The sequence below is a fragment of the Anolis sagrei genome, chromosome 6, assembly GCF_037176765.1.
Source record: "Anolis sagrei isolate rAnoSag1 chromosome 6, rAnoSag1.mat, whole genome shotgun sequence".
In the NCBI taxonomy this organism is placed as follows: domain Eukaryota; kingdom Metazoa; phylum Chordata; class Lepidosauria; order Squamata; family Dactyloidae; genus Anolis; species Anolis sagrei.
Window position 1 is genome coordinate 90,285,289 of NC_090026.1, and position 25,477 is coordinate 90,310,765.

A 25,477-nucleotide genomic window follows, 5' to 3' on the forward strand; every position below is an offset into this window, starting at 1 on the left:
GTCCCAAATCTCCCTATACCACTCTTCCAATTGGCACTCCCCTCCTTCTTTCCATTTTTTAGCTATTAATAATCTTGCTGCTGTTACCAGATTGGCAATTAATTCTTTTAGTTCTTTTGGTATTTTAACATTGTCAATAAATGACAGCAGTGCTATCTCCGGTGTTCCTGTTATCTCTATTTGGGTGATTCTTCTTATTTCTTGAAATACATTTTCCCAAAATTTTTGAACATATTTGCAAGATCACCACATGAAATTCTCAACTGGGATGACAGAGGATGAATGAGGACTTTCTCTAGCAAAATTGAAGAGTACATATTTGCAAAAAAAAAAAATCAAACTTATCAAAGGCTGAGACATAGATCAGGGCTTGCACTGTTTCTGTCAAAATATTAAGATTTAGGCAGAATCACAGTCTGAATTGATATGATGACAAGTGAGAAAAAAGATAGCATATTACTTGACATGATTGCCTTCAGATGAGACTACATTGGGTTGCCATGATAATTAAGTGGGGAATTATCCTGCGAGTAATATCCCTGTACAGATAGTCCCAACCTAGCTAGGATGAATTCACAATGAAAACCATTGCTTTTGTTGTTGCTTTGTTGTTGTTTTTATACAATGGAAGATGTTACTTGTGTAAGAGAGAAAGCAGTATTAGTAGTACATGTTGAGTTTCCTTATCCATAAATCCAAAATTCGTAATGCTCCAAAATTGTCTATATGGGTAGCTGAAATAGTGCTCCCTTTCCTTTCTTTTGATTCAGTGCACACAAACCTGTGTATAAAATTCCCTTCAGGCTCTGTATATAAGGTATACGTGAAAGATAAATTAATTTTGGGTTGAGACTTGGGTCCCATTTCCAATAATCTCCTGATGTATCAATACAAATATTCCAAAAAACAGAAAAATCCAGAATCCAAAAAAGGCATTCCAGATAAAAGATGCTCAATCTGTATATACCAGAGGACGTGATGTTTTCTTCAATATTTTTATTTCTGTGCATTCACATTACATGTCATTTTTATGTTGTAAAAATTCTCTGTTAATAAAACTTTGCAAAAAAGACAGCATCAACTCATTAAAAGCCTCATTCACAGCCACCTGTGTAATTGCCTGATTGAATTTTAAGATGTCTGAATTGTAACTAAATTTGAATCCAAAAGAAGTCCAACTTCATTGTTTTTGCAAAACCCTCAATTGTTCAAGTGTGTCAGAACGCTACGCTTGAAGCTTGAATCAAAGTAAAATCATTATATCTGTCTACTAAATGGTGTGAAGGAGAGGGCCTTCTTGGTGATGACCCCCGACTTTGGAACTCACTCTCCAGAGAGATTAGGCAAACCCCTACACTGTCCTCCTTCCCCTGGGACCTAAAAACCTGATGGTTCGAGCAGGCTTTTGAAAATGATTAGCCCCAGGTCCTTCCCTTGGCCATCAGCTAGGACCCTGCTCTCCACTTCATCTACTTCCCTGGCCCTATGATACTTTGTTGCACTAGCCCTTGCCCAGCCATTTCATAGCTGATCATGTCCACTTCGTAATTCTGGCCATTGGTATTTTGAATCCTGTCTGATGGAGTAAAATTGAACCTGGTTTCTAATTTTTTTGTGGCTGTTTTAATAGGATTTATGCTTTATAATGTTTAATTTTGTTGTATGGTTTTTTAGGCAATATGTTGGAACCGCCCTGAGTCCTCTTGAGGAGATAGGGTGATATATAAATAAAGTTTTATTATATTATTATTACTTTGAAATAATTAATTCTTGTACTGAAGCAGTTTTGAATGCTGAAGAGAAGGTTTTTTTCTATGTCTTGCTAACCTTGTTTCTATCACGAAAATAGCTGCTGTATGCTCACCAGACTATATTCCCCCACCACAGAGATCTGTTCAAAATGTATCGGAGCTGTATGTTTAAAGGGAAAGAATTACAGAATGACTCCCTCCTGTTACAATGTTAAGAAATAACAATGTTTAAAGAAAACACCTTATTCTGGTTTCCCCTGAAACTATATCTCCTGCTCTTGGTTAAGTGAAACCTGATGAAATACAAATCCAACCCAAAGGAGTTCACCTCAACCTTTCACCCTGAAACTTCCCTATGCTTTTGAAAAAGTAAGTAAGAAAAGAAAAACCATAAAAAGAGGGGGCCAAAGAGGAAAAGCATTAGGGCTTAGCCAAATGTTTCCAAATGTTTTACATTTATCCACATTTATCAGGCTCATACCTCCTACCCTGCTCCAAAATCTTGCAAATGGGAGGCGCTTGGGCATGGCAGCTGGTTTGAAAAGAAAAGAACAAAATATACTTGAAGGAGAACCACTTCCTGAATGTCCAAGTGGCTTCATCTGCAGAACTTTGCCAGAGATTCAATGCCAGTCATGTAGGCAGGACATTGGGTTCGTGAAATACACTAAAATCATTGTGGACAATTTGTACAGGTCACATCAATGATATCTTCAATACAATAAAAGCAGAGTCAATACAATATTTGCATGCAGTTTGTATGACATTTTGACATCCAGATGATGGGATTAATTCAAGGTTGTTTGCAATAGCAGAAGTAGTTTTGGGGAGCTCACCACCCTATAGTTCATATCAATAAGAAGGGTGTCCTGACCCTTTGGGTACCATAGGCTTCCATGTGAAAGATGAGGAAAGGAAGTCCACTTCAATCCAGCATCTCCATATATGCTCACGTGTACTTTGGCTGTGGAACCTCCTTCCCAGCAATGTTAGATCAACCCCCTCCATCCTGACCTTCAGAAATGCTGTGAAAACTTGGCTCTGAGCTCAAGCCATCAGAGAAGAACCATAGTGCAATAGATGGGCTGGAATTATGTGCAATGACTACCAGAATGGCCTGGATTATGATCACAGACAGCATGGTTTTATAGTGATTATAATGTTTTTTAAAAGTTTTAACGTATTTCAATTTGGATTTCAATCGAATTATTGCCTCTCTGTAAGCCGCCTTAAGTTCCCCTTGGGGAAGAGCAAGGCGGGATATAAATAAAGTAAATCAATCAATTAATCAATTTCAGGTGTAAGTCATGGGGATTTTTTAGAGTCAAAATTAGGGATTTAGATATGATCCTTTGCTAAGTAAAGGATCATTCCACAGAGAGGGTGAAGAACCGATGCAACCTTAGGGGACAGCTGCCATTGACAGCTGCTGCCATTTCTCTACCCAGGTAATAAATATGCCACTTCTGGCCATGATGGAAAGAGTACAGGGCTTCTTTTAGGTTCTCTCAGGATGGACAAAGCTCTCACCTTCATTCTACTGAGAGAAATGAATGGCTTAAGATACAGTACTTACACTGACCTGTAGATAAGTTAACCTAGTTTTTTTGGTTTGGTTTTTAAACTAAAATGCCTAGATTTATACATGAGTATATCAATATATTTTATATGGGCATATGAAATTTTAACAGCAATGGTGATGGAATAGCTGGCGACAATTCACAGAGGTTCCATTAAAACTAGAATGATGGATCAGGAAGTAAGGAATGGAAAGCAGAAATATAGCTAGTGGATTCAGAGTATGGTCAACCCCCACTTTCGGTATGTACTCAGCTACAAAACCCTTTTACACACATGATCTTTTTTAATGGCTTAAGGCACTGTCAACTACTTAACTTAAGTACTTGTTTATTAATTTTTCATTGCTTAGCCCAGCCTCTGAAGGGTAAGATTTCCCCCTCATCCCACAAAATCAATGATTCCATGTGTATAATGGAGTTGAAATTAGCACAGGTTCTTCTTCGGCTCTTCTCTTCTCCTCTCCCCTGGGCCTTCATTATTTATTCAGAGGAATCTTTAACACAAGGAATTACTCCCTTCCATTGTTTTGTTGAAGACCTCCTTGACTAAGTTTGAAACAATTGTGTTTTTTTACCACCTCTGTGTTTAAAACGCTTATCTAGGCACTTCAGGAGCAAAGGTTTGTAAATAAACGGATTATCCCCTGTGTATTCTGCCAAATAAATATTTGTTGGCTTTTAATTTTTAATCAAAAGATGTTAGTGAAGAGGCATACTTGACCCTTAAAACTGCGCTGGGATATATTTCACAGCAATCAAAAGAAACAAATGTGTCCAACTTCGGCATCTTTTTGTGTTGTTTTCATTTGGGGAGTAGGGCTGATATACACACGTAATATTTTAATGTTTAGAATTATTTTTTGTTGCAAAGCCAACTAAAAGTAACCACCACATAAACTCCCTTTCAGCCTCACATCCTGTTTTCTCTATATTTATAATGTCAAAGAGTTATTGAACTGTCAGAGAGGCACATATCTCAAGCTGCTATTTAAATGGTACCCAGGTTTTCTCTACCACTGTTCCCAAATGAAAATAAAACAGAACAAAAATCATATTTAGGGCAATTTACTGCATTTGCTATTTTTTAAAAATAGTAATAGGAGGACTGCTACACTACTAAAAGCAGAAAACAGAAGATATATTCCTTTAAGGGGCCAAAAAAAAAAGGAAATAATGTTGACTACGAGTTGCAATCAGTCTTAATTCATTCTTTATTGCTGCTCTGGTTCAGTGTTATTTGAGCTGGTCTTAACTGTTAAAAGCATTTCAAATGTTCACATGGTGTGCATTAGGTTACCAAGTAAAAGCAAGGAGAGCCTAGCAAATGTAACTTTCTGAATGCAAACCACATGAACTTGATTTCTTTGTGGCATAACTTTAATTGGGTTCAGAGGTCCCTCAGATGTATCTGTCTATCTGCTTTCTGATGCCCTCGTGTGATAAGGCTAATACGAAGAAGCTGGTTGGAACGGCTCTCAGTTACAGTGCGTCCATTACTGAGTGCTTCCCGGGTTATGACAGGTCTTTCCCTTAGGTGCCTATACAATGGGGTGAACTACCCTAGAGATTTTAGACTACATGTTCCACAACTCTTTCAATACTGGTTGGACATGCTAGGTGCAACATAAGGAAGTTGTAGTGAAAATAATTGAAGAATGTCAAATGTTCTCCATCACTGCTTCTTTTGCCCAAATGTGACAACAACCCAACAAGCATCAGAAACCGGATATGGAAGGATATAATATCTGCCATAATGCTCAACATTACTTTGTCATAATGCAGCAGCCAATTGCTACAAGCTCGGTCCCTTTCTATCTGTGAAACTGCCTTATGTACTAAGTTTCTTCTGCTCCATGAATAAATTGATCCGAAAAGGACAGCATGGAGGTATGGAAGACACAGAGAGATTTTCCATTAACATTTATAATTCTGCCATTCTGTCTGCACTGAATGTTATTCCCAGACAGGGATGGGGCAAGGTGAGGGAAGAGAACAGGATTCTACTCACTCTATGAGACTTTATGCACTCTACAGTACTCTATGGCATGACGAATGATTTATTTTCTCATTGACTACCAGGAGCAAATCTTGCCATTCATCAAACAGCTGTTTGGATGATCACAAAAGGAAAGAAAATTCTGTGTTACCAGAGTGTGTTAACAGAGCTGGCATGACAAATTAGAAAACATTCCTCCTTTCAGGTAGCGAAAAAATCCTCAGGAATGATGCATCATTATTTCCACTTATTTGATGTTCTAGTTCTTTTTAATGTGACTGGCACAACTTCTTGGAGCAATTATTATAAACACTACCCTAAGGAATAACAACAACAACAACAACAACAACAACAACGGAACTTGTGCCACAAATACTATCTGCCTGAGACAAAAAAAAACATGGTGGGATCACAAGCCTGAACATGTCAAACTACTCTGGGACTTCCGAATTCAGACTGACAAGAGTTTTGGAGCACAATAGTCCTGACCTAACATTCGTGGAAAAAAACAAAGTATGAATTGTCAAGGTGACAGCAGAATTGATGAGAAGCAATGGGAAAAGCTTACACAATATGAGGATTTAAAGACAGAACTGAAAAGACTCTGGCACAAGTCAGTAAAGGTGGTCCCAGTGGTGATCGGCACAGTGGGTACAGTGCCTAAAGACCTTGGCCTGCACTTAAAAACAATCGGTGCTGACAAAATTACCATCTGTCAGCTGTAAAAGGCCACCCTACTTGAATCTGCACTCATTATTCACCCATAATCACATAGTCCCAGACACTTGGGAAGTGTCCGACATGTGATCAAATACAAAAGGCAGCAGAGTGATCTTGTTTACTGTGTCCTAATCTTGTTGTGGCTATATGCTGATGCGGGAATGACAGCACTCCCTTTGTGGTATAAAGTATAATTTTATCTTCCTTTTTTGTCCTTTAACACTATTCACTTTGAAATGTGCAGTTATTGCTAATCTCGTTTGCCATTTATTGTATTTCTCAGAACACACTGATTTGGTATTGTTATTCATATCAGAAATTAATAACAGTTCTGTAATATTGTTTCAAAGCTGGTAGGAATTACTGACATAATGCAACACAATATATAACTATTCATTTTCTTAAACTTAAAAGATTCATGACACTCAATGGGAATTACTTCCACAGAATGAGGCCCTGGTGGCACAGAGCTAAACTCTTGTGTCTGCAGGACTGCTGACCAATAGGTCAGCAGTTCAAATCCTGGGAGAGTGGGTTGAGCTCCTTCTGTCAGCTCCAGCTCCTAATGCAGGGACATGAGAGAAGCCTCCCACAAGAATGCGTAAAACATCAAACATCCAGACATCCCCTGGGCAATGTCCTTACAGACGGCCAGTTCTCTCACACCAGAAGCAACTTGCGGTTTCTCAAGTCGCTCCTGACACAAACAAAACTTCCACAGAAATTTAGGTTTGTGAAAAGGACTATTTTAACCTATAACCATAAAGAAAAGGGAGCAATCATTATGAACCAAGAAAATGTCAAGCAATCAAGTAGTAAGATTTTCCATAAAAGCCTGGGTACCAGTCAAAACTGGCCATATAAGCTGCCTGTCATTGTTTAGCCTTCTGAAAGTACGTCCAGTTGAGAGTGATTTCAAAACAGTATCCTGAAACTTTAGAAAAATAAACCACATGAAAAGAGCACAAATTAGGACTATTTAATGAGAGGTTTCTCAGGAAACCAATGCAAATTTGGTTTCATTATCATTAGATGCTAATCTCAGAATATTTTTTTTATATTGATGCCTTACGAGAAGTGAAACATCTAAAATGGCTAGTTTATTTTCACCAACTTTGTTTTTCTAACTCCTCAAGAATTCTATACCCTCTGGTCTGTTCATTTAATCCACATCAACATATGTTCCAACCCTGTGTATTGATGACTCACAAACTTTATCAGAACTTGGAAAGTTCCTTGTAAAAGAGCAATGTATTATATAACCCAGCACAGCCCCCAAGTATCTTGCCACTGCTATTACTACAAGAGGGTTTAAAGAGCTTGTTACACCACTTATTATTATTATTATTCTGTTTTTTAAGTGAATTTTAAATGGAATAAAATTGAGAAAATATAGCACAGAATGCCCCTCTAAAATAAGTAAACATTTTTAGTTTCACAGAAAATGTTAAAAAAATATTCTGAGACTATGCTCAGATTTTGGACTTTGGCAACAAATTTGGACAAAAAAATTAAAATATACTTACTTGGCAGATCTAAAAGAAAACTGATTGAAAATTTTTCATAGATGGTATTTGACACCCCGAAAGCTAAACTTGATGTATAAGAACTACCAAGGCTCATGTTGGAAATGTAAAGCATAGATAGGAAGCTACTACCATATGTGGTGGACCTGCCACGAAATTTTGGCGTGCTATACAAGAAGAAACCCAAAAGAGTTTTTTTTAAAAAAGATTCCACGTAAACCGGAATATTTTCTACTAGGTCTCACGAACAAAGAATTAAATCTGAATAGTAATGAGGATCTACTGTTCACTTATATTACCACAGTAGCACGAATGACCTTTGCGAAATATTGGAAAGAGGATTATATCCCAACAATAGAGCAATGGCTTGACAAACTCTAATATAAAAGACATGGATAAGCTGACTTTAAAAAAAAAAGGAGTGCAGGAAGACTAATGAAACAAACAGAATGGACTGTGTTCGAGGAATACGAGAAAAGAAGCATAGATACAGAGAACCTAGCCTCCTAAAATAGAGAGGCATTGACTCATAAGTAGATGAGGATGGGTGCAAACTGGAAATGGACATCTCCATGGACAAACACTGGGAGAATTTTACTTCAAGGGGACTATAAACAGCCCAAGAATAGAATGGAAGTATTTCTTTCTCTTTTTTTCTTTTTTTAAATTCTTTTTTCTTTCTTCCTCTTCTTTTATTCTCTTCTGAGGGCATTGTTTTATGATTTACATTTCCACACCATCCCCCTGGATATAACTCACCTCATGCACACTCTTCCTATCCCCTTTTTTAATGCAACTACTGAAAAATCTCAATAAAGATTATTTTAAAAGATTTTGGACTTTGCTTTTACTATTATAAAGCAGTGGTTTGCAACCTTTAAGAGACCATGGACCACTGAGGCAAAAATTGGATACATCGTGGACCATCAAGATCAAACAACCCTTCCCCCCACCACTTGGACAAAAATAAATTTTAAAAGTTTTAAAATAACGAGAATGTCGTAACCATATACATATACATTTTTTTATTTTGTGCTAAAAAGAGAAAGCACCATAATGAAACTTAATGAAAAAAATGTGATTTTTGAGTTTGCATTTTTTTCATTAGTTAGGAAATTCTTGGATCGATACTATTGCTCAATACCATGTGCATGCTGTGGCATTGAGTAATAGTAGATTGGATCTTGATAGTAGTAGACTGTCAGACTGGCTTTTGAAGCCTGAATATTAGACTCTTGGTTCTTGGGCTTCAAGATCCAGTCTGGGAGAATGGGATCCCGGGAGCTCTTCCACTGGCTCAGACAAAGGGAGAAAGCCTTCCTTTTTCCCTTGCTTCCCTTGGCCCAAGCTTTCTCTGAACAGCAGGCTTTGACTGCCTCCTCCTCTTCCTTGCAATCCAGCCTGCAAACAAGGCTTCCTTCCTTGCCTCAAAAGCAGGTAAAGAATGTAGGATTCAATGTCACCATTCCTGCTCTCTCCCTTTGCTCAGTGTTAGACCCTTTTTTACCAGTGCTTGAAGAGACTACTGTCCCATTTGCAATCTCCTTCTAACCCAGCCCCTTGCCACCTGGGCCTGCAAATGGGGCTCTGGCTCCAACACTTCCATTTTGCCCCTCCCTTTTGCCCGATGTCAGATCCTTCCTTGCAAGCCCAGATGGCAGGGGGTGGATTGCAGTCACAAATGGGGCTCTGGCAGCAGTAGCCTCCTCAAGAGCAGGGAAGGAAGGAAACAAAATTGGGCAAAAGAGAGGGGTTGCTTCTTTAATTCCTTACCTGCTCTTGTGGCAAGGAAGGAAGCTCCATTCATAAACTGGATTGCAAGGAGAAGGAGGCAGTTGAAGCCCTCAGGAAGTGAAGATGGGAGCTTGTGATAGCTCAATCATCACTTGCTCCTTGTGAGGAAGCAAAGGAGGGGAGCACTTGGGTGCTCTCGCTTTCCTTTGGCTGGGCCTAGGGAGAGGAACACTCTAAGCTTGAGTGCCAACAGGAGCCAGGGCTCTGGGACAAAAGAGAAGGGGAGGGCCAGCAGGAGAAGGGTGTGTGTTTGGGGAGGAATTATACCTGCGGGGCCACTTCCTCAACAGCCACACTGCGCCAACTCAGGTTTTCTGGGAAAGACACCCCACCCCATAGACCAGTTTTCTGTTTCTTGCAGACCATCTGTGGTCCACAGGCCACTGTTTGAGAACCACTGCCATAAAGACATACCAAAGGCAATGAATTAGCCAGCAGATTATTTTTTGAAAAATTGATTCTTTTTGCTACCAGGCCATGTTTGAAAAGATGAGCAGAACTACAAGTAGATTTTATCATCTTTATCTAACACATGTATAACAAGATATATTAAAAGTTGTGTTATAGAACCTGGCATAGCTATTGATGATCCCTTTTCATCCACAAAAACACTGGATGGAAAGGTAGTTAACTGTGGTTGTTACAACGAACCAAATTCCACCCCGGAATGTAAACAGGGCCATCCATTGTAATACTAGAATGTGACTCTTAATACCAGAATGGGACTACCAGGAAGGGTTAAAGAAGTATATTGCCGGAAACCCCAGAGAACCAGTACCAGATAGACATGAGAGTCTTGGCTTTAATGGGCCAATGGTTTGACTTGGCATAAAATACTCTCTTCCTAAACCAGCTTTCATTGCGAGTCTGAAGTATCTCAAAGAGTCAGAAGTATCCCACCATGGAAGTCAATCTGTGAAGGAGCTCACACGCAGATGACAAAAGCAATGCTGATTTCTAAAGCTAATACTAAACAAAAAAGTCAAATTCTATTGGCTACATAATTTATGACACAGATGTTCTGCTCTCAACACCGCCAACTTTTAAAAGAACCTTTTGGCAAATGCAAGAACAATTCAACCCTTTTTTTATATATATATGGTGAGATTTTTTCAGGATACTATTAAAAATAATCCTATAGTACTACATGTCAACACCAGTTCCAACATTATTGTGATTATCTGATTTCACCGAGTCAGCAATGTTGAAAGCTTCAGTTAGCGTTTATTCATTTACTTGATTTATTTCACACCCTTTTTCAGAATGCTAAAGTTGTTAATCAACTCACAGCTTTGCAGCAATAACTACCCAGAAGTAAAAAAAATAAAATGCTGGCAATAGAGGATGGTCCATTTTCATACAATCAGATCTAATATATATAACATTTAGTACAATATCACAGACAATGAGAGAAGCCTCCCATAGGATGGTAAAACATCCGGCATCCCCTGGGCAATGTCTTTGCAGACGGCCAATTCTTTCCCACCAGAAACGACTTGCAGTTTCTCAAGTCACTTCTGACACAAAAAAAACACAGACAATGAAAGAAAAGCTCCTTCTACATTGTCATATAAAATCCAACTTATCTGCTTTGAACTGGATCATATGCCAGTGTAGATTAATGTAATCCAATTCAAAGTAAATAATGTGGATTATCTGCTTTGATATTCTGGTTGTATGGTAGGTAGAAGGGGCCTAAATCAGCATATCTTGTCAACATCAGTCATCTTTCTCCACCCAGTTACCATCTCTTGGTGAGTTGCATGATAAAAAAGATGAACTAGTTAACAGAGAAATCCTAAATAATCCCACTCAACTGATTTCAATGAGACTCCAATTCAAAGGATGGCATCTTTTGTTTTTTCCAACTAGACTCAGTCTATCCAAGCAATTATTTTAGCAGCAAAATCAAAATGTTTAGTAGACTTCTATGTGTTCAATTTAACTTTTAAAATGCATATATTTTAACTAAACTATACTATAAAACAAACTGCAGGAACTGTAGCTGCTAAAAAATGGACAACACATTGCTCTGTAGGGAGGATTCAGCTTATCTGCATTTCCTTGCCTCTAAAATAAACTTTTACACTCTCTTATCTCTCCACAGCATTTTAGACCTTACTGTCTTCCCTCTGGGTAACTTATCACTAGGATGTGTGTCTGCTGTTCATCACAAAAAGGCAACAATTGGTGCTTGAATGTTCCTTGTCTACATTTTAACTTCAAAACATATATAGTCAAGTGATAACTTTGGCCATAATCTGTATTTGCTGTTGTACAAAAAGTGACTACCCATCAGTGTCCATAAGGTTTAGAGTAAACTTTCAGACTGCTTAAAATTTAAAAGATAAGATGTAGCCAGTGGCCTACACTGTACTTTTTTTGAGGCCAAGAAAGACTGGCACATTCTGTTTCTCCTCCTTAATTGGATCTGCAGCCGGTTCATTTGACCGACTATCTTTTTGAGTATCTAGGACTTTCCATTTAAAATCCCATATCCCATCAGGTGATAGGGTAAGGCAAAATAAGAAAAGAAAGAGAGAAAGGCAACAATAAACAAAGGCAGCACCAAGAAAAGCCCAGAAAGAAAAGTTCCACCCATTCCAAACACACCTAACTCTGCTCCAAGGAATGCAAGGCACATGCCTACAGATGAATCCCAGCCTCTCTTGCAGAAGTGAAGCCTGAATGCAACAGTCTGAATGAAACCTTATCTTGCCATTTGTTGTTTTTGTTGGACTGCAGCCAGTGCAAACATTTGCAGGTGGCTGGACCATATTTTGACACTTAACTATCTACAGTTGTGATAAAAATCAGAATGTTGCTACAGTACAATTCTTTATAGCCTTCAGGGCCCGATTCTGCTCTCACTTAAGACACAGTAAGACCATTACACCATTGTTTTTTCAAACATTTGCAGTTCATTACCAGAAATATTTTGCAGGATTATTTTTAAAAATCCTCCTGATTTTTTCATACCAGTTAAGATCCCATTGCCAACAACTGTACTGTATACTGTACATTATAATATATTTAAGTATAAATTATCAGTTGTTTGCATATCTGTTATTGAGCCATAGTAATCCCCTCACTCTAAAAGATTTATACTTCACTAAGAGACTACAAGTAAATATATGGGTTTTTTCTTTTTATTAAAAAAAACCCTTTTCTTGAGGTCCAATTCTGTGAAATTTTGAAGCCTGAGAAGAGCGGGAAAAGAACTAGCAGCAGTTGTACCTCTCAAATTCTATCATGTGTCATCCTTTAATTTGATGGTTTCCGTGTAACTTGTATCTTTCATAATGTGTACTGTATCAGTTTCTTATATGAAGTGTATAAGCTGCTTCTTATATGTATCAAAATGTATTTTGAAGGCAGCCACTTCCTCATGCTCCCTGTTTGCATAATCTCTTATAGGCCTGGGTAACAACGCAAAAATTTGTTTCTAAAATTGATTTGTATTTGGGGGGTTTTTTTGTTTCGATATTTAAAATAATTACAAATTTTTCCTTTTAAAAAGTTTGATATTTACGAAATTTCGTAAATGGTAAAAAATTAACGAATCGATTTCCGAAACAATAACGAATCGATTCGTTAATGGCGGACGTGACCGCGAAATACGCTAAAAAACCTCCAAAAACTTCTGAAGCTTCCCTCTCCCTCTGTTGTTGACTGTTGGTGTGATATTATAATTTTTTTTCACTAATTAAACCATAAAACTGGCCCAGACATGCGGAAATAATAACAAAATGACCTCAGAACAATAACGAAATGAATACAATAATGAAATACGAAGCATTTACAAAACGTGTTTAAAAATTCATTTTTTTAAATGATTGCTCCAGAATGGTTCGTTATCGTTTTGTAATTGGAAAAATTAACGAATTATTAACGAATTACGAATTAACGAAACGAAACCGCCCAGGCCTAATCTCTTAGGAAAGGAGAAGTTGACCAAATCCCTCCAGATATTTCCCAAACCAGATGACAATCAGAAGCATTGTGTGTATATAGAGATAGATTATCCTCTCTACCAGAAAGATAAGCTCAGGATGTTTGTCCACTTGACCTGAGGCTGAGAGTCTGCCTCTCTCACTCAAGAGGGGGCTTAATATCTCAAGTGCAATTGGTAGAGATGAAGGGCAGGGCCTTCTCAGTGGTGGGCCCCCTGGCTATGGAGCTCCCTCCCCAGGGATATCAGATCAGCCCCCTCCCTCCTGACTTTCCAAAAAAAAGTTTGCTCTTTGAGCAAGCTTTTGAGAATGCAGTAGAATAGATAACACATCACTATGAATGATGAACATGGAATGGCCAAACAATGTTACTGGATAACGTTTTTAACAAGATGACACTGATGATTATATGATTTAACAGTTTTTATTTATGTTTTATATTGTAATGTTTATTGTTTTTAATGCCTGACATCAAATTGTGCCAATCTGTAACCCGCCTTGAGTTGCTGTATGGCTGAGAAAGGCGAGCTATAAATATAATAAATAAATGAATACATATATGTGCATTTATTAACTTTCTACAATGACAGCCAAGTTCTTAATTGTCTAAGGGCCTTTCCACACAGAACTGGATAAGATGTCTTGCATTTTCCTGTATGTTTATGCTTGTACCTTTTAAAGCAAATTGCTTGTACTTGCATCCTTTTTGGCCGAATCATATTAAACCTCTGTGGCTTGTCTTCAACCTGGTGAGCAATAGCTTATCTGTACTGGCTGGATTTTGTGAAACAAATGGATATCAGCTGTGCATTTAAAATAAAAGCTGATATCTCTGGGTGCATCTTGAGAGTCTGGCTTGTACAGTTATCCTTGTCTATGTAATATTATCTATCCTTGTCTATGTAACATTGCTCTATTTGGCACTATATTTTTTAAATGGCTGATTTGATTTTACCGTAATGTATACTGCTAATCTAAATGCCAGTTGGCACTGTTTTAAAATGTATTGAACGTGCTTTTTCAATAGTCTATTGATTGCAATGAACAAATGCTGCCAGGGGAAATCCTTCAAGCATATGCTAATTTTGACATATTTTATGCAAAAATGTTTAGGACATCAATAACCTTCAGTTTTAAGGGGACTGATCTATAGATACTTCAAAACTTTACTGCTATCCCATGGCAAATTTGTCACCAAGGATAGCTGCAACTTAGTGATATCATCACCTCCACCATTGCATATTTCTGAGCATTGCACTATTGTGACACTTTGCAGATCTGTAACTGTACTTCTGGGTAGAAGTGGAACTTCATCTACCCACAGTTCCAATGCTTCAGAGATTTTTAATTTTTTTAATAGTCAGAACAAATTTTTAAATTGCTATAATGTTTAGTATAAAATAAAATTACATTAAATCAATTATAATAAAGTTAGTGGAGAAGAAGGACAATCCTCCCTTCATGATGTCACTTCTGTGCCAGCATGATGGAACAGAAGCGGATTGAGAAATTATAACATACGTAATTTGTGGCATCATGGACTACTGATGGGTTTCACCCATCAATAACAGGAGATGGTTTTGTTGACAAAGGTGGCGGGCTGGTAACAGGTTGCACACAGCATCATAGGAATCATAATTGTAGATCACAATTGTTACACACAAGGCCTGCAGGTCGAATCTAGCCCACCGCATCATGTTATGTGGCCTACAACACTTTCAATGCCAGAGCAACATAGTTACATTTATACAGTATTACAATTACAGGAGCCTTGGTGGCACAATGGGTTAAACCATTGTGCTGGCTGAACTGCCGACTTGAAGGTCAGCAGCTTGAATCCATGAGACAGGGTGAGCTCCCATCTGTCAGCTTCAGCTGTCCATGTAGGGATATGAGAGAAGCCTCCCATAGGATGTTAAAACACCTGGGTAAGGTCCTTGCAGATGGCCAATTCTCTCACATCAGTTTCTCAAGTCACTTCTGACACACACAAAAACATTATAGTCATTTGAATGCAATCGTAAGGCTGATGTAGCCATCGGTAAAAATGAGTTTGACACCCCTACCATATATGATGTCTTGATTCTGTGCCACTTCATTGCAACAAAGTCCTAAAGCATACATTAGGAGCTAAATAGTTTATTATGTCCAGTACCTTTGGCCGATGCTCATTGTGAAAGAAGGAATCAGAATTCATTTGTCTGAAAAATCCTCAATCTAAACCAAAGCAGTTGGCTTGACTTCGGAATCAGACTGAGAACCTTTCAATGGATGGTACATTTCCCTCTATTTTTACAAGATCTCAAGTTCTGTGGAGAGGAAAATCTATTACTATGGCTCCAAACTATAACTGGCATTGCTCTAGAAACTACAAATTGCACAGAAGAAATGTAGGATTTTTTAAGACAACCATGCACATACATATGAACAAATGCACATTGTTTTCAAACAAAATCTTCATCCTCCATCACCGCATAAACAACACTATGCAAACAAGGAATTTCTTCCAGTTCTTGATCATGTCATGGGTTTTCTTCATCATGTTGGGAGGAAATGTAGGACAACACCACACCCAAGCCAAAATTAAAAGTGCCAAGGACACTCTTACCCAATCTGTCGATTTGTGGAAGGTGCTTGAGTGATGACTGAACTCGACTGGGGGGACGGCATGGCTTGCTGAATCACAATGCTGGTGTCATGGTTTGGCATCCTTGGATTTGAGAGCTGATGTGCCCCAGGGGCTGCCATAGCTCCTCCAACAGAGTTATGCATTGAAATATTCTGGGGAGACAGAAGATGGAGAAAATAAAATTGGATGCTCTAGTTTGTTTAAATCAGGGCTTCTTAAGCTCTTCCCCCTTGTGACTCCTTTCAACTGAGAAATTTTTACATGACCCCATGTATATAGCTATAAAATCAAACATTTACTGATAATCATCATTTGCAAGGCTTGCTAAACAGGCTGATTTCCCCTTTTTATGAAGTACAACTGAAGCATCCACTGTAAACACTGCATGTTGTTGCTAACAGATTATGTAAATGGATGCCATTCAGAAATGTTTTATTGTTGCCAAATTTTTGTGACCCTGACATTGAGCTAAGGAGACCTCATCTGGGATCAGGGCTGACAATTTAAGAAACAGCAGTTCAGATTATCCCTATGCTCAAAATTCAAAAGCAAAAAGTAGCAAGAACATTAAACATTATTGGCTTCTGGCAAACTGCACATCAATATATTTTGTTCTAACCAGTAAAGAAATGAAAAATAACTCTTAGCTTTTACAGTGAAACACACATTGAAAAAAACCCTGCAAGTTGACTAATTATTCTTCTGTGTATCTGACTCATGATTTATAATACTAAGAGTTTGTACAGATCCATTTGCCAGTGTGCGATATATATTTCATTTCAAAATGAATTTCCCAGTCAATCCATGGCACTTTGATTTATCATTCTGGCTCATGCTACTGTACTAGATTTGCTAAGAATGATGAGTTAGTTTTGACAGAGTCAAATTAACAACCAGGTTTTTAAAAACACTTTTTTATTATAGGTTCAGTGGATGTCTTAGTCCAATAGTTTGATTCAACTTGTTAGTTTTCTTTTTGTCATTGCTTTAATACAGTCATGCAGAATATACGAGCCTCTGAGGGCCCTTCCATACAGTCATATAACCCAGGATATCAAGGCAGAAAATCCCACAATATCTCCTTTGAACTGGGTTATCTGAGTCCACACTGCCATATATTCCAGTTCAAAGCAGAAAATGCAGAATTTCCTGACTTGAAATTCTGGGTTATATGGCTGTGAGGAAGGGCCCCTAGTGTTGCTGTACTGCAGTTCTCTGTACTTGCAAGGCTGATGGAAATTGGAGTTCAATGGGAATTGGAGCTCCTACTAAGGAATGCTGTTCACTCCTGGTCCTAGTATGAAAAGGTTATGCTTTACAATACTGTACCATTCATATCCATGAGTAGAAAGGCAAGACTTCAAAATTTGAAGTTTTCTTTCAAAAGAACAATAATCTAACATAAATTATCACCAGACATAGTTTAGTTTTTCAAAGTGGATTCAAAAGCTAAGACCTAAAACAGAAATGAGAACTTCATATCTGGTGATGACTAAGTTACTTTTAAACATTCCCCATATTTGCACAGAAATTAGCATAATATCATGGCTATAACTCTGGACTTCAGGTTTCAAATTTACACTCAGTCATGAGTGACCTTAGGCAAGTCACACACTCTCAGCTTCAAATAAGTCAAAGGAAAAACTTCTTGGAACTAATCTGTTGGGGGCCACGGTAGCACAGCAGTTAAAGCCGCTAGCTGCAGGAAAGGCTACTGACCAGAGGGTCAGCAGTTCGATGCCGCAAGTCGGGGTGAACTCCCGATTGTCAGTCCTAGCTTCTGTCAACCTAGCAGTTCAAAAGCATGCAATGCTAGTAGATCATAAGGTATTGCCTCAGTGGGAAAGTAAAAGGGTGCCCCACATGCCAGGGAAAAAAGATCAGAAATGTCTGCGGACAGCAAGGCTCCTTCAGCATGGAAAATGGAACAAGAGCACCTCCCCATGATTGGAATTTGAGCATCACCTCCAGATGCCGAAGATGGAAAAAAGGGGAAAGCCTTTACCTTATCTGTGTATTGTATGTCATCATTTGTGTAAAAAAGCATTGAATGCTTGCCTTATATGTGTACTGTAATCAGCTCTGAGTCCCTCCGGGGAGATAAAGCTGAATATAAATAAAGTGTATACCTGAGAAAACCCTTAGAGTCACAATAAGATGGGAATGGCTTAAAGACACACAGCAACAACGATCACAACATACCGTATTTTCATGTGAGTAGTTTGAACAGGAAATTTGTGATTCAAATGAACATTCTGGCTAATTCATGTTTCACATAGTCATTATAAATAGAGTGAATACACTGTCTTTCAGGGAAAATAGAAGGTTAGTAAAATATATGACCTGATGTCAGACAGATGGCTATAAACACATACATCCATTATTTCTATGTGAACACTGTCGAATTTCTATCTTGCTAATCCATTCATCAGAAAGCATGAAGCTTCACTCACACACCCCTCCAGCAACAGCACTTCACTCAGCTGAGCAAATAGCTTGAAGGGAGACTGGTGCATGGGTGAGCGAATGAGCGACTGAAGAGGGTGCTTTGGGGTGAGGAATCAAGGGTGCAACTATTACTCAAAACAAACAAGAATGCCAATTTGGGGGGCCAAAAAAGGGGGGGGGGGTGGATATTACAAGGTGGCAACTATTGCATGGTGAAATATGGTATATTTTGCAGTACCGTCCACAGAGAACCTACACAGCACAGAAAGCTAAAGACCTTGTAAAATTCCAAACCCTAGGATTCCATAGCATTGAGCCATGACAGTTCAAGTGGTGGTAAACTGCTACATTTCAGGGTTCTTTTCTTGGTGTAACATGACTTCCTTAGTTCACCATTGACATGCAGCTAGCATAAACATCATTAATTCTTCAGCCTTGCTAAAAAATGCAATGGCTTTCTGTGCTTTGGGTCTTTTATCTTAATTTTTCTGACATGATCCAATTAGAAGTGCCCTCTAATTATCAATAGAAGAGAATCATGAAAGATGCCTCCTGTTTTCCAGACACATCTATGTCACCCCTTTTTTCAGTCTCTGCCAGACTATCTTGTTGATATATGCTTTTACGTATACAATAGCATACAGTGGATACCGGACTTACCAGCAACTGTATTACAATCAAGTTTAGATTAAGGGAATTTTGTGTCAAAGGAGTAGAAACATTTGAAATATGTATGACATCTAGCACCCTGAACATTTTAATGCTAAAATGTATTTTTGATATGGAAAATATAGATAGGATACAAGAAATATGGATATAAGTATAGTCCAGACTTCAAACAAGGGAACCCATAAACTGCATGAACTAAAGGTTATTTATTTCCCAGTCAATTGCCTGAGATCATCATTCAAACATTAATCCACACAAAGCAGTTCTTATGTTCCAATGAAATTTCAGTAACACTAAGTATGTACAACACAATTAAGGTCATTTAGTACATGTTGCTCTGGGATAGCTGCATGGTATTCTGATAATTGAAGGCTAACAGAGCAGGGGTATTCAACTGAAGAATTGTTCTTTTTTGTATATATTTTTATTAATATTCAAGTCATAAATATAGAAGCATTTTTCCTCCTGTAAATGCCCACTTTGGAGTTTACAAAACACAAATTTGGCAGAATGTCAGTGGTGCAAACTGATTTCCTTCCCTAAATGCAATTTTTAAAAGCAAACAAACAAGGTTACGCCTGCTAATGAAACATTACATGCGGCTCTGGACTGCTTTTCTTCTTCTTTTTTCTTCCTTTCAGTCAAATCAATTCAAACACCAACAGAAAACAATAAACAGATTTTGTAAAAGAAGCGGTTTGCTTCAGATCCAGTTGATTAAATAATACTTCAATCCAAATAAAAATGGTTCAACATCATAGCAAGTTGCTCCTGTTTACTTTTTTACAATGGATTTCCTCAAGAATAATTTTATTCATTCACATGTTTGTTGTGCCCAAACGCATATTCAACCATTTTTACAATTTAGTGAATTGTATAAGAATGTGAAGTTTATTTGGGCATATTAATATTTAAAGATGTTTATAATACAGTATATCAATAGCAACATAGGAACCGTGCTTTTGTTTTTAGTTTATATATATATATATATATATAGAGAGAGAGAGAGAGAGAGAGAGAGAGATTTTTTACAAAATACACAACAGTGCTGGGAAACTTGTGACTATTGTATAATATTGTACTCAGCAGAGAGCTCTCATCCCTGTTTATAGAAATGCATGATTACTCCTTCTGATGGAAGGAAATCATTTAAAACAGCATTCTTGTCTCAAGGTTCCAATGGGTTTTGATGCAGAACAATTGGATCCCATGAAAAGCAATGGTTTTAAACAGCATCCCTGTCTCAAGAGTCCAATGGGTTTAGATACAAAACAGATGGATTCCATGGAAAGTAATGGCTTAAAACAGCACCCCTGTCTCAAGGGTTCAATGGGTTAAGACGAAGAACTATTGCATCCCATGGAAAGAGATCCTAGCAGATTTGCATGAAGAAAAAAAGGCTGGGGTGGAGACGTATTGCCCATATGTGTTGAGGAAGATAGCGGGAGCATATGGGGAAGCACTAAAAATCTGATGAGAGGAAAACAAATGAAAATGAACAAGAGAGGACTGAATGGTACAATCAGCTCCCGATTCCTCTCTTTACTTTACTTAATGATGCCTCTCAATAATGCCATCTGATAAAGTCCCTGGGGAGCCACAATTTCCCGACTTTCTATCTTTTCAAGGGGAGGAACTATAATCCAAAAAGAAGGCCCCATTATCAATCTAATATCTATCGGATTAGTACAATGTGACGCAAGCATGAAAAGAAAAACTAGGGGGGAGAACACTCAAGTACATGTTTACATTTATAGTCTGCACACTTTCATTATTTTAGCCTGTCTTTAGAAGCCAGGGTTACACAATCTTATACTGAAAAACTTTGTTATTTAATATATTTTCTGTTAATCTAACCTAGGTGGTTGAATAATGTGAGTCAAACACATATAAAAGTTTAAATATTGAGACATGGTTGCAGTACTACATAGGCATGGTCTACCTTTCCAATAAGTAGGTAGCTCATTCCCAAACTGCTCTTTGAGTTACATTCCCAGAGTACATGTTAAATCTAAGGCCATGATAGTCACAGTGAATAAAAATGCTACATATAATACAAAACTTTATTACGGTCACTGATCTGGCCAAAGCAGGAAAAAAGGCTACATAACTGCTTTTAAGACTAGGCTGCTGAAATATTCCAATCTATTGGGGAACGATCTTCTCATTTTACAATGACAGAACTTAGAAACATAAAGTGTGAATGGACCACGAGGATATCTAGTCCAACCTGCTTCCATGTGGGAATACACAACTAAAAGAATTACAAAAGATGGCCATCTGACCTCTGTTTAAAGACATCCAAACAGGAATCATAAAATCATAGAGTTGGAAGAGACCTTATGGGCCATCCAATCCAATCCCTGCCAAGAAGCAGGACAATCGTGTTCAAAGCCTCTGCTTAAAAGCCTCCATAAAAGGAGCCTCCACCATACTTCAGGGTAGAGAACAGCTCTCACAGTCAGGAAGTTCTTCCTAATGTTCAGGAGGGATCTCCTTTCTTGTAGTTTGTAGCCATTGCTCCATGTCCTAGTCTCCAGGGCAGCAGAAAACAAGCTTGCTCCCTCCTCCTTATAACTTCCCCTAACATATTTATACATGGCTATCATGTCTCCTCTCAGCCTTCTCTTCTGCAGGCTAAACATGCCCAGCTCTTTAAGCCGCTCCTCATAGGGCTCATTCTGCAGACCCTTGATCATTTTAGTCACCCTACTCTGGACACATTCCAGCTTGTTAATATCTCTCCTCAGTTGTGGTGCCCATAATTGGACACAATATTCCAGATGTGGTCTAACCAAGGCAGAATGACTTCCCTGGATATAAACACTATACTCCTATTGATGCAGGCCAAAGTCCCATTGGCTTTTTTGTTCTGCCACTGCATGACCTTGTTGGCTCATGTTTAACTTGTTGTCCACAAGGACTCCAGGATCTTTTTCACATGTACTGCTGTCAAGCCAGGAGTCTCCCATTCTGTATCTTTGCATTTAATTTTTTCTGCCTAAGTGGAGTATCTTGTATTTGTCACTGGTGAACTTCATTTTGTTAGTTTTGGCCCATCTCTCTAATCTGTTAAGATCATTTTGAATTCTGCTCCTGTCTTCTGGAGTATTGGTTATCCCTCCCAATTTGGTGTCATCTGCAAACTTGATGATCATGCCTTCTAATCCTTCATCTAATTCATTAATAAAGATGTTGAACAGGACCAGGTCCAGGATGGAACCCTGCGGCACTCCATTCGTCATTTCTTTCCAGGATGAAGAGGAAGCATTGGTTAGCGCCCGCTGGGTTTGTTCATTTAACCAATTACAGATCCACCTAACCGTAGTTTTGCCTAGCCCACATTTGGCTAGTTCGTTTGCCAGAAGATCATGGAGGACTTTTCCATTCACTGATCTGTCTATTCTATGTCAAATAGCTCCATAACATGATGGAAAAGGAAATGACAGTCACCACACATGAAACTGGAGAAACATTTTTTCCCTAGAAATCTCAATTCACGCTGCCTATACAGATGAGAAAACATTGGGTCATAAATGCCACTACTGCTAATGAAGTGTTTTAAAAAAATGGAAGAGACAAAGACAGAACAACTTCCATTCCTATCTGGTCCCAACTGTATATCACCACAGCTTTTTAAAAAATGTAGCTACCTATGGGTAATTGGCAGACAAAGATAACACCTTCCTACAGCATCTCTAAGATATGAACATTGCTAGAATCATACATTAATATGATACCTTAAATGACAGAAGACGCACCTATATAGCTGAGTTCTAGTTGAGTACCTCTTCCAGAGTAAACATGGATAATGTTTCTAAAGGAAGGGGAGCTGACCTTGCTAGCCAATTACATTATGTTAAGTAGTCTGTTACTATAACTCCTGCCTGAGGCATTCACACTTGGACCAGTTCGGAGATTTATACCATGGCTTCCAAGCAACAGACTACAGGCATGAATCTCTCACCTTGTCTCCTCCTGTTACAGTTTAACATGGCAGTATCAATATGAAACCACTTTATGCTTTCTAAATTATAGTTATTGCCAGCTCTGATTGGGAGACATGCACAGGCAATGCCTTGCCCTTAATTGCAGAGGCTCCTTAGAGAATGTTTTCTGGTGCGTAATATAAAGTTGTTGTTGTTGCCAACCAAATAGGTTTACTAGGTTTCATTTTCTTGCAACCATATCATGATGTTCTCAAGAAATATTTAAATAGAGTTAACACTGTTAACTTGTTACAAAATGGAACCAATATCATTTAATCTTGATTTTTGCAACAGGCATGTCTAATACCTCCAATTTCAAATTCAGGTAGACTTTTTACTGTGCCTGATCCCCACAGCCCTGATCTTCTAGTGCTGTTCTTTTTCCCATAGTCTAGATTGGGAAGGTTGTTCTTTGACCAGTCTACATGACTCAACATAATCACTAGGCTACAGCATCATTGAACGATGACTTATGTGTATGTGATCAGTCATTGGTCTTGCAGATCATTGGTCACTGATCTGCAAGGTGAGTGTTGACCATGCACCGGCTAATCAATCCTGCCTGAAAATAGAAGTAATGTATGAGATCGTGTAATTGCAAGTTTGTTATATTGCTTAGGTAACACAAACATAATGAAAACATGTTAATATAATAGTTAGATAAAAATAATTACCCACACGCCTCAAAAGAAAAACTTATTGACCTTAGAACAGAGGACCTTAGAAGGCATTAAGCTGGCTTAATCAAGTCTAAGGTCCTCTGTTTTAAGGTCAAGGTTTTTTCTTTTGAGGAGGCACCAAGGATCAGAACTACCAAAATGGTTGTATAGTTGAGCTCTCTAAGGAACTATCAATCACAATTGTCAAAGGTTTCTTTCCATTCACTTAAAACAGTTTTATATCATATATTCATTTTACACTTAAACTGGGGTTGTGCAAGCTTATAGCTTCCCTGAGCCATGCTGGAAGAAGAAGAATTGCCTTGGTCCACACATAAAACACACTAATACTAATGATAACTGGTGAGCAAATTATTATTATTATTATTATTATTATTATTATTATTTAAAGATCAAATTGCAAAGATTCTGGCACAAGCCAGTAAAGGTGGTCCCAGTGGTGATTGGCACACTGGGTGCAGTGTCTAAAAACCTTGGCCTGCACTTAAACACAATTGGCACTGACAAAATTACCATCTGTCAGCTGCAGAAGGCCACACTACTAGGATCTGCACACATTATTCGCCAATACATCACATAGTCCTAGACACTTGGGAAGTGTCCGACGTGTGATCCAATACAACAGCCAGCAGAGTGACCTCGTTTGCTGTGTACTAATCTTTTTGTGTTTCAAATAATAATAATAATAATAATAATAATAATAATAATAATAATTCTATGATATCTGCCACCACAGATAAGCAAAAAAAAAAAAGTCATCACATAATTACTGTAATTATGCACTGCCCCATTCCGAGGGTCTTTTGAACTTGTCAAACAGGTCTTCTGGCTGACCTGTTTATAACTGAAATATGAATTATGGATAATACCCTGATATTTGTAGACATCGTATCCTCTGATTATCCCATTCCATTCTGTTGTCATTTGCAAAGTTCATGCTCAAGAGCTGTGCAACAAAAAAGTTACCAAAAAAATCTCACGAAATTTTAAGTAAGCTTACAATTTTGTGTTGTGTTCATAGTTCTATTTATTGTTTTAATTTTTGTTATATTGCTTTGTTATGTTTAATGGCATCAAATTGTGCCAAATGTAAGCCATCCTGAGTCCCCCTTCGGGGGTTGAGAAAGACAGGGTAGAAATGCTGGAAATAAATAAAATAAATAAATAGGCAACCCAAGGGCCACAAGTTGGATAAGCTTGACATAAACAATTTTATAATATGATACAAAATTTATTATTTTGTCAATGTCTTTATGGTAGTCACTGTTAACTGATGTAGTTGATGATGGCTATGGGCATCAGCATCTATTTCTTTCTGATTTCAGGATTGGTTTATGGCTTTGGTTGTCTTGGTAAATGACCTACACAGGGCAAGTATGTCCCTATTCAATCTTTCGGATCTCAGGGCACTGTTTTGTTCTTTCCTGGGGAGGGTGTGATGGTGCTGGCTTGTGGAATCCTTCAGGGCTCAGTTCTGTCCTCTATGATATTCAGCATATACATGAAGCCACTTAAAACCACTTGGACAATTTGTATGGAGTTTGGGGGCAGTTACCATCTATATGTGGATGACATCCAGATCTATTAGTTTTTTCCACCATAATCCACAGAAGTGGTTTCAGTCTTAAACTGATGACTGCTATACGAAATGAACTGGATCAGAGTGAATGAATTGAAACATAATCCAGATGAGACAGAGGTTTTCTATGTCAGCTGGAAGGCAATCAGGGAAAAGGGATTCA

At 38.1% G+C, this 25,477-nt stretch overlaps 1 protein-coding gene across 5 annotated transcripts in view; it reads right to left on the minus strand.

Moving 5' to 3' along the window:
* The window catches only part of CREB5 (cAMP responsive element binding protein 5), a 295,632-nt gene that overhangs the window by 184,972 nt on the left and 85,183 nt on the right, over positions 1–25,477 (minus strand). For all 5 annotated transcript variants that reach the window (XM_060782012.2, XM_067470242.1, XM_060782013.2 and 2 more), the window contains one exon: positions 15,929–16,101. In XM_060782012.2, coding sequence (XP_060637995.2) covers positions 15,929–16,101 — 173 coding nt within the window. The remainder of the gene's footprint in view (positions 1–15,928; positions 16,102–25,477) is intronic.